This window comes from Varanus komodoensis, unplaced genomic scaffold (genome assembly GCF_004798865.1).
Source record: "Varanus komodoensis strain SLA01 unplaced genomic scaffold, ASM479886v1 scaffold6_4, whole genome shotgun sequence".
NCBI classification, from domain to species: domain Eukaryota; kingdom Metazoa; phylum Chordata; class Lepidosauria; order Squamata; family Varanidae; genus Varanus; species Varanus komodoensis.
The window spans coordinates 3,973,050-3,988,777 of record NW_025336347.1 but is presented as its reverse complement, the minus strand read 5'-3'; the positions used below and the strand labels follow the sequence as shown (position 1 = coordinate 3,988,777).

General features: G+C 37.5%; 1 protein-coding gene across 2 annotated transcripts in view; it reads right to left on the bottom strand.

The window, feature by feature from the left end:
- Positions 1-219: 219 nt before the first annotated feature.
- CRBN (cereblon) overlaps positions 220-15,728 on the bottom strand; it is a 32,413-nt gene continuing 16,904 nt past the window's right edge. For both annotated transcript variants that reach the window (XM_044451858.1, XM_044451859.1), the window contains exons 5-11: positions 11,277-11,439; positions 9,847-9,909; positions 6,537-6,621; positions 5,268-5,383; positions 4,341-4,405; positions 3,620-3,751; positions 220-3,078 (exon numbers count right to left, since the gene is read on the bottom strand). In XM_044451858.1, coding sequence (XP_044307793.1) covers positions 2,898-3,078; positions 3,620-3,751; positions 4,341-4,405; positions 5,268-5,383; positions 6,537-6,621; positions 9,847-9,909; positions 11,277-11,439 — 805 coding nt within the window. In that variant the 3' untranslated portion in view covers positions 220-2,897. The remainder of the gene's footprint in view (positions 3,079-3,619; positions 3,752-4,340; positions 4,406-5,267; positions 5,384-6,536; positions 6,622-9,846; positions 9,910-11,276; positions 11,440-15,728) is intronic.

Sequence of the window (15,728 nt, the reverse complement as noted above, 5' to 3'; positions counted from 1 at the left end):
AAAAACCAACTAGTAAAACAAAACAAAGAGGTTTTCTCTGTATAGAAATAGCATTATCAAAAAGGGTTTAGCCTGCAAACAAACATGCTTACACAAAGGGAGACAAACTGAAGAAAAACACTTTGTATGACTATTTGTTATGTGAAAATGAGTGTTCAGATATTTAGTGATGTTTATACTGGTATCACAACACCTTAAAGAATTTAACCATTAGTTATATTTGTGATAAACTTAATGTCAGCACTTTATTATTTGTTTAAACACTCAATTATTCACTTTAAACTGTGGAGTGTTACCTTTTTCTCTACTGTTGGAAGTAAACCCCATAGTATAGATTCACAGAAAAACTGAACCAACAAACAGAAGCACTAATGATTTTATATAGGAACTAGAAAGCATATCCTCTACATGAAGAATTCTTCGTTGAGGGCACAATTGCCAGTGGCGCAACAGTAGGATATATTCTCTTTGCAATTACTTGAAATCACTCTAGTTTTGACGTTAGAAATTGTTACGGCCTTGGTAATCTGGAAGCCATTACACAAACAGGGGCAGAAAGGGAAACAATAGTCAACATGAAATTTCATTTAAATCAACTTGGCGCAGCACTTCCTTCTTGCTGACTTCACTTGATTATATTGGTTTTCCAATTATGTTTACACAAATTTACACCATATCAAAAATAGGCATTCAAACTTGTCAGTACAGCCACCTATTTTGTTTTCGGTTGAAGCCGGTTCAAAACAGACCTAGCAAAACATCTTGGGAACAAGTAATCAACCTCCATTTGTTGCAAAGGAATCTGCACAAAACCAGAACTGACAGGAATACAACGAGTGTCTAGACCCTCTCCTCCCACCTACCTCTCTGCAGTGTAAGTTCAGGAATAGGTCTTTACAGGCATGCCATACCCCGCGTGCATAGAAAGTAAATGAACCCATTTTAAAAGGCAGGGCCTCCCCAATCCTGTGGTATTGTGCCAGACAGAAAGGTTTGATGGTGAAGATGCAGGGAAGAGATGCATCTTTTAAAAGATGCTATTTCCGATGCAACCATTGCCTTTACACATTGCAGAGAAAAGATTCATGTGAGCCTTTGACCTCTTCCTGTTCTTATCACACACAGAAGACAATAAAGCCCTGTGATTGCACACTAACTACAGAGAACCTTCATCACACAAGAGATTAAAGGATACAATTTTAACATATATGGATCAAGCATTTATACCATAGCTAAAAACCACCCCCTTAGCCATATACCAGTTTATCCTGTAGTCATGCCCCACAGTAGTTCAACATGAAGGGCAATGAAAATACCAGATGGTAATCCCCTTCAACAACTGAAACCACAATACTTCATCACAGAAAAAGTTCTCTAGTTTCCCAAATCAGTTTAATACAAGCAAATTGCCACAATCCTGTGCTCATACAAGAGTGCTTTTATATTGTAAGCTTCTTTTATAGAAAACAAGCGATGACCTAAAATGTTTTCTACCAAAACAACCCAAATCTCACTTTGTTCAAACTCAGGCGTCAGCCAGTATTGCTTACAGCTCAGTGGAGAGACAGTGCTACACAGCACAAAATAAAGGTATAGTTTACTTGCGACTGGGATGAAAAATTAAACAATAGTACCACAGAGGTAGAAAATTTCAAGCGCTAACCCTGAATCAGACAGTCACTTCTTCCTGGTTATCTAATGTATTAGGAACTCCTAACATCCTTTCTGTGTCTAATACCACTTATTGCCTGCAAAAAAAACATTCAGCTGAAGAGTAACAGAAGTGATGGTCACCCCACTAAAGTTAGGTGCCTGTTACTTTAATGTCACCTCTCAACAGGTATTTACAAAATCCATAAAACTTTTCAGCAATCTTTTATGCCTTTTTATGGCACCCATTTCCTTCCATAGCATACACAATGGCTCCTAAAAAGCAACCTGCTCCAACAAGCAGCATTGAAGAAAATGTGATAATTGTGCCATAGCCTATCAACTTATGACAGGAGTTACATGGACTACTATGATGGCTGCTACTTTCCAGTGCTAAGTATACAGATTGCCAAGGATTCCATAGAATCTTAGGCATGTGAAAAGTTACAGAAAGTTTGAGAAGATTTAAAAGATCAACTGCAAATATGATTGACTGAAATGTACTAAAAATATTCATGAATACAATAAAGTACTTTATCATGGTGCTGTGGGCATGTATGAATAACCTACATGTCCATTTAAAAAAAATCAGACTATGACAAGTAAAATCCAGTAGAAAGGATAAAATAGGGACCAAATAGTTTTATAGGATTCTTTACAAAGGAATTGCATATAATTGTTCTTTTAGCAGCAGGCTGCCATGCTTACTTTCACCAACAAGAGCCCCACAGCTGGGATCTCATCCGCCTCAGGAGCTCCTACAGGAAGTTTAGGCCTCATTCTCTTTTAAGGCTTATTCAAGCAAACACTAATATCTGTAAGCTGTTTTATACAATTAGAAAAATGACTCTTATAAATGCACAACATTCTACAGTAAATACCTTAAAAATTGTGGGCAAAAGGTTATGTCTATCATGGTACACAAGTAGATTCACAGTCTTCATTCCTACTAACAGTTTCATCTCCTCAATAATATGTGTCTTCTTACATCATTACAGGGCACTGAAATTTGGAGGTGTCTGATTCAGTGTGTGCTAGGTTCTAAGACCTTCTGCTTTTCCCAAACTTCACATTTCGTGTGTCTTCTTCCAAAATATGAAACTTTTCAGGGCCTTTGGAGCTTCATATATCTGCATGAAGCTCAAATATACTGATCTTTTAATATAATCAGACATTGAATGCAGCACTTTAACATTTCTTTAAGCGACACCAACTGCTTCTAGTTCATCCCAAGTAAGGTTACCAGGTCACAGGCAAAGCAGTAATGATCTTTGACCAGATTCATTTTCTTTTTCTGGAATTCTTGGCAGCAGGGCAGAACGGGTCAATCCCCAGAATTTTTGAGGTGACATGTCCTTCTTTGTTGAAGTAAATTTCCAACCCATGTGGCTTCCACAGATCCTACACTGGGCTATAGTCCATGCATACCTATAAGTTGAGAGCATCACGTGAGTCTTCAAGCATCATCTTAGTAAACCAAAGAAAATCTACAACAGCCCTTAAGGTCACCAGCATTCAGAATAACCAAGCCACTACAGTACTTCAATAAGACTGGCCATCTGCATGCAGTCATATGGAGTATCACAAATTCATACTAAAAATATGGGTTTTAATTAAGTCAAATTACAGAGGTGCATGGAGGTTTTTTTAAAATGACTAGGCCAGAAGCTAACATCAACCAACTAATATCCCAGTGTTGGTTTCTAGGTAGTACCTTTACAAGAAAGGCTACATTTTCTCAAGCCTGAATTTGTTTTTGAAACCAACACTAGGATATATATATTTAAAAAATGCATGAGTTGCAAATGCTTTTTGCAATTGCTAAGCAATATTTGTCTTGTGCACCTGAATAAAGTGTCTGGGCAGCTTATATCTCTCTTCTGCCCAACTCTCAGCATTCTGAGGGATGATTCATGTCCATGCTCAGAATCAAATGTCAGTACTAGAACCTACAAATGCATATCATTACCCAGGAAACCAGCTGTGTTCTGTGGAAGATCTGCCACTTAGATTCAGGTTGCAGGCTTTGTACACTGTAAGGGTCTCATGCACGTATCCATGAGGATTCACATATGCAGCCATAGGTCCACACAAGGATAAACTACATGCAGTTACCAAAAAAAAGAAGGAAAAAGAAAGAAAGAAAAAGAGAAAGATGAAGGTCCTATACTGAGAATAAGAAGTAGATTTTGTATATTTTTCACATCTATGGCTTCACTCACCAAGCCATTTTACACTCAATATTTTTATTTAAATGCTGTTCACTCCATCTTAGGTGCAGGAAAAAAAATCAGAAAGATGTGGGGCAATTGGTGGTGAGTGTGCTCAACAGTGAGAATGGGAGACTGGACAAGACAATCAGATACCAGAGTTACACTTCAAATAACCTCCCGCACCAGTACTTTTAATCCTCTAGACTAGATTAAGTATCACTGGCCAACCAACCACGTTCTTGACTAGTTATAAGCTTCCATTATAAAGAAGCTACTCTGAAGATTTCTAGAGGTAGAAATCTGTAAGAAAATATAAGTCAGTTTTCATATATGTAAAAGTAAACTTATTTAGTGCCAAATATTGGCCATGTTACAATAAATAATACTTATAATAAATAATACAATAAATTCAATAAATGTGTGTTTTGGACAATAATTCAGTGGGGTATGGTACAATATACTTCATTAAAAACTCACCTGAATATTTCATTTTTAGTAGTTATTTCTGTGTCCTGGCAGTGTTTACAACAGAGAGATGTACACTACAAATAAAACAAACTTATGTGAGCAAAAGATTCTCATTTTTGACTTGCACAATGGCAATTTCACTTGTAAATGACTTCAAATTATAATTAAGGTCTAAAGTTTGCATATGCCATTAGCTAAGCAAGTACATTCACATACTTCATATACTTTCAAAAGCATTTAACTCTGACTTTATCTCATTTATAATGCCAATTGCCTCCAGAACTTAAAATCTGTATATATTTCCCTACATTTACTCATACTTCCCAGCCTTGCATGTATTTTCTAGCCATGAAATTACCAAGAGCATCAAGAGACTTTTGTCTCTCTTGCCAAGTGGCTTCCTGCAAACCACAACAGGATCAGTCTCCTGGATTAAGGCAGCAAGACAAACTATCATCTGTTCAACAAACCCTGGAACAAATGATGGATCATTAGGGTGGCTTGTTGCTCAATAAAAAGGCCACCCTGCAAGAAGCAGTCCAGATTTGGATGATACAGTAACACACCACAGCTTGTTACCCATAATAATTTGCCATGTTGTATGAACCTGCTCACTATCAAGAAATAGCACTGGCTGCAACAATCCTGCAACTTTTAAATAGGTAACTCCAGAGACTTATGCTTACCACATCAAGAAATATTAATGTTGCCAAACAATATTAATGTGCTCAATCTTTTCTCAACAACCTGATTCTTGAGCATGACAAAAAACCAAGGAAATGTGAGTTCACTATTGATATGTGGCAACCAGATTTAATTTACAGTCCAAACTTTGCATGTCTTCTCAGAAGTAAACCCCATTAAGTTCAATGAGACATATTTCCAGTTAAGTCTGATTGGATTTCAAGCCTCAGTTAAGAATTTCAGCACACTTACTTTGTTCATAATATCTAGTTCACATCGCAGTCGCTGAACAGCACTACCAATTTTAAGTAGTTGAATTCGCAAAATGTCATCAATGGGCAGACAAGCTGCGACTCTGTATGAAAAATCTGGAAGAACAAATTTTATTTTACATATTTAAAAGAAGCAAAAGGCTGTATCAGACAGATATAACATTAATTCCAAATTACTGGTGCATTTCTAATAAAAGGATTCAACACTCACAATCTACCAATAATTTTTCTTATATGTATTCAACTGAAAGAAATGAGGTGATTATTTCTTCCACATTATTTTCAACAGATCCATAGAAAAAAAATCACCATTAGCTGCACTGGAGTTTGTGTCTTAGAATTGCACTAACTGTATGGTGAATGATATACCTAATAAGACACTGAAGAAAAGTCTGCAACTGATTTCGACAGAATGACAGGACTGCTATTTTAGCATAACTATACTGGGTTGCATTACACAGTTAATTAGGATGAACTGAAAAACAGATGTTAAACAAATAGGTGGCCAATCTGCTTCTGAAGCAACTTCTTTTTTTCCTGCATCTTTGCCCATCTGCACAGACACAGAAAGTTTCTGTTGGATGTCTGTTTGGTGAGGGAGCTGAACAAGATGGTGCCAGTCCATACTATATGCTACATAATAGTTTAATGTTTCCCACAGAAACCAATTTAAGTTGCTTTCACATAAAGCTTGTTAAACTGGTGAAGCCACTCCAAGTACTGTTTAAAATAATACGTATGACTTTAAAGGAAAAAAAAACTGGTGGTACTTTAAAGACTAACAGACACACCACAGCATAGGTTGCAGTCAGATACTAAATTTTTCAGTACAGAACCACAGTTTGATATTGGTTTTGCAATCCTAGCCTACAGGGATCATTTAAGATAGAGTCTACAAGTTTCCACCTGGAAGAATGTTGTCCATGGGGTCGCGAAGAATCGGGCATGACTTTGCGACTGAACAACAACTACATGTTTCCTAGTTCTGATGTTACAGCAGCTGTGGTTTGACTAGTAAGTATTCTTTTAGGTCAAGTGCAGAAGGGATGGGATGAATATACGCAGGATTCAACTCCATGTGCTGTCTAAATGCAGTCAGTGTTTCATAGGCCAGAGCTTCTATATTAGGGAAATTTAACTTTTCCTGGTATCAGTTCTAAATTATGTACCAGCAGTGGTTAAGAAACAAAGGACAGGTAGAAGATAGCAAGCTAGACTACTATCAAGGAATTGATATTTATTAGACTACCTATCGGATTTGATGGTAGCGATTCATCTTTAAGATTTTCATCCCACTCATGTAGCTGCTGCTTGACTCGTTCCATCAAGGTTTCCTTATGTGGGAAGGAAAACCTAGTTAAACATAAAAACTTATTTTTCTTTATAAAAAGAATAAGGAACAGTGGTGGTGCCAGTACAGTGGTGCCTCATACTTTGAACTTAATTCATTTCAGGAGGCTGTTTGAACTCTGAATCATTCGAAGTCCAAATCAATTTTCCCCATTAGAAATAATGGTAAGTTAATTAATCCATTCCCAGATCCTAAACAATACCCATTTTGGGAAACCTAAACAGCAAATCTGGCCACCTGAAATGAATTAGGTTTGAGGTAATATACAAGGTATGATAAAAAATACAGTGAATGTTTAAATTTAAAAACAAATACACTAAAAGACACATTGGCATAAATCCCCCTCAAAACACTCCTCACTTCAAACACACTTACCCCAGCGCTGTCATGGCTGCCTCAATGTCTTGCATCAATTCAAGATGAATCAATTCAAGTTGAGATGAAATGTATTGATTCAACATGAATTGATTCAGGCTATTGAGGCTTTTTTTCAAATTGGGTATACAACCAATGACATTTTTGCTCCAACTGCATTTTTTCACTTTGCGCACAGTGCGAAATTAGAAGCATTGTTTGAACTGCAACTCTTAATGTCATCTCGACTCCATGTTCAAACTCTGGATAGTTTGAAGTTAAGAGTCATTCTAACTACAAGGCAATACTGTATTGGAAAAGACGATCTAGCCACATCTTTTACATTAAATTCCATTAAAAGGGCAATGTTTTGAAGACTAACACAGATATTACACAGTGCACACATATGACTTAGTATATTTGATTCATTGGCAAACTGAAAATAAAGAACTAGGACCCCTTCCCTATGCAATAAAAATATGTGAAAGGACGATCCAAGTGGACCAGCTCTGTCTCCCCCTCGCACTAAGAGCATATGCAGGAGTTCCTCCATATGAAGTGAATGCTGAGCTCTGTCCATTTGCCTTAGTATGGAGACTCTGCCAATGTGCTCCAAATGCACGGCCACTGGATATCAAAGTGGCATTAGTCAGGAAGCTTGGGGATGGGTGCACTGTGGGGACTACACTCTGCCTCCTCCACAGAAAGAAGTTCTGCATCGCGCACTGGTGGGCAGTGTGTTCTTTCCTCTCTGGTTGTCTCCTGCCAATTCTGGAGTGCTGAAAACTAGTACTGGTGCCTATAGTTTCAGTAAGTGTATTGCACATTTATGGAACTAGCATTTCCCCATGTAAAGATATGAGGGAAGTACTGGTTCAGTGATAGCTCAGAATAGCCAGGAGCATCCCAAGAGAAGAGGAAAAGCCCTGCTACTAGCAGCAGAAGCCACTGGAGTCAAACCTGAGATGAGGAAGGAGAAAGGACAATGAGGGCCACACAACCAAACTGCTTTCCAGTTGATTCGAGTGACTGTCTGTCTGAGCCTAGATAATTTGTGTTGGCTTCCAGTTCCTTCCTCTATAGTACCTCTCTTTGTTTAGATTTTTGTGGCCTGCCGCCCGCCCTTGCAGCAGCTTGTGTGACTACCTGCATTACTCCTGAAAGAAAAGTGTGGTTGTGCTTTGCTGCATGAGCCTCCTGTGCTTGCTTCACTTCATTCAGCTGTGTCCCAAGCCCACCCCATTTATATCTTGTTGTTCTAGAAGATCAGAGGTAGGCTGGGGTTCTGCAGTTTGCTGATTGGGAAGGAATTGTGGATTATGGATTGCGATGAAAGAGTAAAGCACTGCATTTTTTAAAAATGCTGGTAGAAAGAAAGACCTGCATTTTTTAAGATAATGCTTGGAGGTGAGACAGATATGAAAACACATTTTTAAAAATGCTTGATAGTGAGAAAGTCTCGCAAATACTTTTTAAAGAGGCTTGCAGTTGCAAACATTTTGTAACATGGTAGTGAGAGAGAGTTCCAACACTTCTTTAAAATGCTTGGTGGTGAAAGAGTAGCAAGCATCTTTAAAAAAAAACTTGCTGGTGAGAGAAAGTTTAAGAAACAATGGAAAAGTGCCCTTTCTAATTTTCACACCTTTCCAGGCTCTTCTGCATCTCATTCTGTGCTGCACTGCCATGCAACTGTACGGTGGAACTGCTGGACCACATGGCCTTGACTTTGTTTTTGTTCCCCCGCCAGTCAGGTTGGGTATGTCAGAAGCAGAGCTAGACTACAGAGCTCCACAAGCCCCTCTCATACTTTCCCAGTGTGTGGAACATAGCCCGAACACTCTTGTAGCTAAAGAGAGTGTGAATGTGACAAATTACTCTATTGTAAGTTGCATGAAACATTTTTGCTCTATGAATGTTTTGAGCTTCTATTTACTGAAGGAGTCTTTTCTCAAAATGAACAAAAACAATGGGTACTCCTCACTGTTATTTACTTATTGATTGGGCAAAAAGGTGAAACAATTATCAGCCATCAAATAGGGTAATAAAGATTCATTGAGAGTTTACACATGTGAATTCATACCAGTCACTTTTAAAGTGGGAGGACTGGTACTTAGCAGGCAAGGACATAAGAAAAGCCACGCTGGATCAGACCAGTGGTCCATTGTGTCTAGCATGCCATCACAAGGAGGCAAACCAACTGTCCACAGGATCCCTCAAGCAGGATGGGTACAAGAGTTCCACCTGCGCGGGTTTCACAGCAACTGGTGTATGCAGTCATGCCACCTGCGATAGTTCAAGTAGCGCACAATCAGCAAAGCTAGTAGCCATTCCTCCACAAATTTGTCCAACTCCTTCTTTTTAAAAAAAATATACTTTATTAACATTTTAAACTAACACTAAAAAACATCAAACATGGCAAACATTGGATTTACTGGGTCAACCTGTTACTACATATTTTTTAACATTAAAATATGTTTAAAATATGTCCAACTCCTTTTATTGAAGTCTACTAATACTTCCCAAGGTAGTGAATTCCATCATTTAATTATACTCTGCCCAGAGTCTCTGACCAGTAAACTCCATGGGATGACCTTGAGTTCTAGTATTTCTTGAAACCTTCTTGAAATCCACACTTAATAAGACACTGTTTATTACAGACATGTACTAATTGTAACAGCATATGTTAATTATAGGGTTGTAGGGAGGCAAGCAATTTTAAAATATAGTCCAAATATAGGTGCCCATATTTGTACCACACATACATTCACCACACATAATTTCTTACAAAAGAACAGATAACACATTCAAAGTTCAATGCAACACATATCAAAACCAAGGCTTTTTTAGTACTTACAGCATCATATAATGAATACAGCCAAGATGGCCAGGAAGTCAGGCTAGCACAGTGAAACTTGCGCTGCAATAAAAACAGATTTTCTTTACTAATAAGGAGAAACTCCTTATTAAAATGTTTATAAAATTATCCTAATTAAAATGTTTCATCAAACGTTTTGTTGTTGTAATCTGCCCAGGGAGCCATGTGGCTAATGGGACAGGTTAGAAACCCATTAAATAAATAAATAATCAAATAACTCCCCATGCAAAACTATTCTTTGTATGCATTAGTATTTGTTTCAGTATATTATGAACACGGACCTCAAAACATCCTAATACAAGTAGAGAGAAATGTTCTGTATTAGTAAAGAGCACGTACACCAAACATGGGCATGCGTGAATTAAAAACAAAGTGTGAAGTGTTTATGTTTCCACACAGTCACACATGCTTTTTCCCCAGATGATCTATTCAATTTTACTTTGCCCTTCCTTTTTAATTCTCCACTGCCAGTCAATCAGTATCCCATGCTTACAGCACCGAGTAGGCAACTTTTGCCTTCTACTTTCTTCTAAAACAATTTTCTGTACTTCTGCAAATCTTGGGATTCCCCAAGCACATTGATAGCTCCCTTCTGGTGCCTGGTTCTGTTCTGGTTATATAAGGAACTGGACTGGAAGAATGGTTTCACTAATAGTATATGTAGCATAGAATAAACACTTGAGACAGCGATGTATGAGAAATCCGCTTTGGAGGTAAGATTCAGCTGAATATCCTTGGCTTGGCTCCATGGATTTCAGCCCACTTTCTCTCTGCTCTAAATTCACCCCTGTGTCAAAGCTGTGCATGGGCTTCCAGCAGGAAGTGAAGCCAAGAAGCTGGCTTGTGCACACACCACCCATCATGCAAGTGGAGCTCTGTGTCCACATATGTGACTCTGCAGAATTGAGTGCTTTGCACAAAGAAGGGTTCCTCTAGTTTTTTTTTTAGCGTGTTTGCAGTTTGGCATGCTTCCTGGCCAGGGCCAAGCGTGGGAAAGAATCTGGTGAGCACAAGAGAGCAGGATACCAACTGGATCTTCACTTCTTTAACTCAGTGTGATTCTGCATTATTACATTCATTACATAGGACTTAATGGTGGTCATAAAGGTAGCAAACCTAGAGTGTATACTTTCACACAGTTTTAGATTTAACCCACTCAGTTCCTTTCCTGGGAAAAATAACTTATTGCAGTCAAACAGTGGGTTTAACTGAATATATCTTATCTAATATAAAATGTGTAGCTGGAAACTGTGCTGAACAGATAAGCCAACCAAACAATCTGCTGCAGCAGCAGGGTTTTGACAGTCACCCTCCCAGTTCACACATCTTTCTTTAAAAAGAGACACACAGATGGAATTTATATTGATTTTTAAAATGTCATAGGAAAAAAAATACAATTAGCTTCTGACCTTCTGATATTTTTGCCGCCATTGATGTATATGTTGATCCTGCCATGCTGCAGGCTTGGAAGAAGGAAATATGTGGCATCTGCTGTGAGACTCCAGCTGTACTGCTGACATAGTTGAAGGCAGCACTCGCTCAGGAAGGATTTGTACTTTTGCCTGCTGTATTCTGATAAAAACATTTCATGAAAGTATGAAAATTGCAGCCATTTGGCTTCTTTTGACCACATAAATATGGCTAGTTGTTCAGCCCCTTTATTATAAGTAAGGTATCTGAAAAGAGCATTATGTAAAACATTTTAATATATTTTAGTAGATTTTAAAATATCTATTCCAAATTTTATTTTCCAACTTATAAATATCCTGTTGGTTCTCCCATCCTACCTCATAACAATCGTTCCATGGTTCCAAAGGTTCCATGGATAGGCTTTAATTAGCCCTGAGATTAATCTTAGCCTGTTCTTTAAAATGGGAAAAATGTTAAAGCTAAATAATAGGCAGAAGGGATGGTGACATGGTCCCAAGATAACATCTGAGGGAATGTAGCATTTTGTGGGTTCCCAGATCCAAAGTCCTGGAGCAACTGGGGAGGCCAAGATAGGATATACCCTAAAGCTGCTCCAATGTCCTTCCTTCACTCTCCAAGACTCTCCAGTTAAATGAATGAAATAAATGAAAAGCGGGAGGATGGGGAGGTATCATTCTACCTGCTCTGCACTGAATGCTCTTAAACTTCTAAATTCAGGGGCTTGCAGGCATCCCAATAGGAATGGTTCCTTAAATTGATCAAATCTTTACCATCACAGGAATATACTTTAAAACTTGCTTCACCTAGTTATTTTGTGTGCCCATAACGTAATCTTTTTTGCTAAAAAAACAACATAAGCAAATGATTTGATTAGTCTTAGCTTAACATCAACAGAAACAGACTACCTTCCAGAATCTTAAGTGAAGATAACACATACACAGCTGTATTTAGATGTACGGTATGCCCAAACTGGGGCAGGCACTTCTCTATTTAAGTCATTCCAGGGCAACCAAGACCTGAAGTTCTGTGATGGTGACTTTCCTCAAAATTCTAGACAAGCCTGAATGCCCTATAATTGTTCTAAACTTGAACCAGTTCCAAGCCCAACATTGGAACATACTGCCTCTCAAGGTGAGGGCATGTTTCTTCAGTTCTAAAATAACTAATGGTAATAAAAAGAAATTTGATTGGCAACAGTGAAAGGTAAACTTTTTCAACTGTGTATACTGTTGAAAGGTATACTTTTTGAACTGTAAAAGGTATACTTTTTCAAATGTGCTTCGAATGAGTGACTTAAAGACTGGTGTTAAAAATGTAATGGAAAAGATCATAAGCTGCCTTGGGATCCTCACAAGAGGAAAATGGCAGAATATAAATGCAATGTAAAAAGTTTTCTTTGCAAGTCTCATGATTTCATATCTATTCATAAAATTAGTCATTGCCTCCCCATAAGTGAATAGATCTATTGCAAAGTTTATATCATAAAGATTTTTTACTTTAAAAAAAGAATCTGCAATTTTAAAGAAAACTAAGTCAATACAAGATTCTGTCTAGACAGAGAATGCTCTTTTCTAATAATCCACATTATTTTCTGATTGTAGTTGTTCTGTCCCCAGTGTGGACTAACTGCAAATACTTACAGAAGAAAAAAAATCTGTTTTATTATTTCAGATGGTTTGCCACATGCAAATACTGATTGTATTAATGTGTGCTGCCACCTTGTGTTCAAACAGCTATATTCCTGGTATATAACTTGATTTTAGTGTTCAAAATATAAAAGCCCCTTTAAACCATTTCCATTCCATTCACTTCACATTTGGCAGGGGCAGAAGTTTGGATAGCACTCTCTGCATCATGGCTCCCCACTAAGAAGTCATTCTAACAGCCACCACCACTGGTCAAAAGTGTAACTAGTTTTTAAAGCAGTCTGTATATTGAGGAAGAATAAAACACAAATGTCTGCAACAAGTACTCAAAGTTTTGGGAAGAAAATCCAAACTAGTTTAAAACTTCCTAAGAAGTATAGGGAATGGCAAATTCTGACAGAAAAACACCCCTTTAGAATAGGAAAACAAGTTAAATGCTCTACATTAGAGAATATGAATGCGCATCTGTCCAAATCACAGATGCAGAAATTCTTCACAAGTTCTTTTTTAAAATATACAACATATATACATGTATGTTTAAAGAAACGTATGACTGTTCATCAGCAAGCCCTGACTGGCTGTCTCTGTGACAGTTCAAAGTTTGTTTCATGCCCTTAGAACAAAGTCAAACATTCCCTTATCAAATCACCATGTTCACGATATAATTAGCTGCCTGAAAAATGAACAATCTCTACAGAATTGTACAAGCATGCAATCAACTTTCAGAGTTCCTCAATCCCCAAACCAATCTGAAAATGAGATTGGAAGTCTTTATTCTAGAAAGGATCCCAGCACAATTCGTATCTGTTCCTGCTATTGATACAGAATGACCAAATGCAAATACTGATTCTAGAAGCCCCGGAGCAGGCTATTTTTGTCCTCTACTTCCCGTTTCCAGGTAGCTGAAGCACTTCACACCTGTAAATATTTCTACTCAAAGTCACTTTTGTGTAGCAATTTATGTTTACTTCAGGTACACAAGGTCCACACATTGAGAAGCTATAATACTGGAAGTAATATTATAATTGTAAAACTTTACCCTATGTTAGCTTATAATATTACTTCTAATATTATAAGCTAACATAGGGTAAAGTTTTACAGCTTTAGATCAAGTCTAGCAAAACATTCCTGAATTAAGGGTAAACCAGGCATCTTTTTGTTATGGCATGTACCCAGCTTAAAAAAAAATAGCGAAGCTAAAGAACTCCCTAAGCAACATGGCATAAATAAGGAATTCTCTTGATCAGATTAATCAAATGTAATTTTATTTGCTTGCTGAATTTTGTACTTATCCCAGAATGTGGGGTAACTTTCCTTCCCTTAGCTCACAGTCTGAACTACTGAATAGCCTTTCTAGGACACTGTTACAAAATACCTGATCTAAAGCATTCCCAAATTTCAAGTTCCCAATTTTTTATTTCTCTAAATCAAAACATGCCCAGGCAGAAACGTAGAGTCTCTATAGGGTAGTTTTATAGTCTTCAAATAGTCCACAAAAAGGAACAAAGAAATAAGGTTCAGTACTGATCATCCTGTTCACTTTTTAAAAGAAAATATTTTTATTTTTAAAAAGGCAGTACATAGAATTGAAATCCGTCGAGGAAAACTTGGTTAGGATTTTTTAGAGTTAGTGGGTGAAAACATTGTTATGCAGAGAAAAAGTCAATGGGTTAGGACTGTTTTGTATATTTTCCTGTTTATCTGGATAGAGCCTCAGTTTATGGGGCACATCCAGTCCATTTCCCTGCTGAACAGTGGTTCAGTAGACCAGTTGTCTGTGTTAGAGGAAAAGGAGGGACAGAGCTGAGTGTCAAATACATATTTGTGACACATCACTGAATAAATTCTCCCAATTGTTTCATGCAGGTGTTGGGAAGAACCCCGAGGAACCCCACAGCACAATTGCCATGAGGCGGAACAATAAAACAGTATATTCCACTCAAGCACCATATGATACCCTCTTCTTAATGCTGAACTACATGATTTGTTACTGAAATATTTCTTGAACTGAGATGGCCTCTTTGGCATGGAGCACTTATTTAGGTTTGTTGACTCAGCTACAGCGGAGAGGAAGTGTAAAAGAGGCATCAGATTCTCCGATACCAGAAGGATCTAACTTCATGGCAGGAATTTGACTGTTCCCTTCTAGCTCTATGATATTATAAAAGCAAAAGACCTCTTTAAAAAGTGCACCTCCACTTTTACCATGATAACCCATTTTACTGTATGAGTTAGCTGAGCTAAGGTACTTTAACCTTACAACTGTAAATACTTGATTTTTGGGGGTTAGTTGTATTACATCTGGAGACAAATTTTAACTTTACTTCTGCATTAACTAAATATTCTGTGCCTGGTTATTCTTCATATTTTTCTTAACACAAGAATCATATATTATCTATTCAATATATTATCATCATTCGTCCTCTTCTATATCTGTGGGGCTTAAAGACAGTGACAGAATACATAATATCTACATTCGCATAAATTTGTTCACAAACATCTAATGCAAAAGTTATCAGTAAAACTGTAGAAGCAGCAATAGGGATTTTAGAACTGATACAAAATATAAATGCACTGATTCATTAAAATGTTAAACCTAATTCTAAACACCTACTTTTATTTATCATATTAGAAGACACTCTGGACTAGTTCACACAGCTCAAGATACTCTTCACATGACAGAGAAGTGGGCCACATATTGTATACGTTTCACATGCAGGGTGACACATAACACAAGTACTGGCTCTTCCCTACCTACCTCTAATTTAGAGAGGTTAAAGCAGA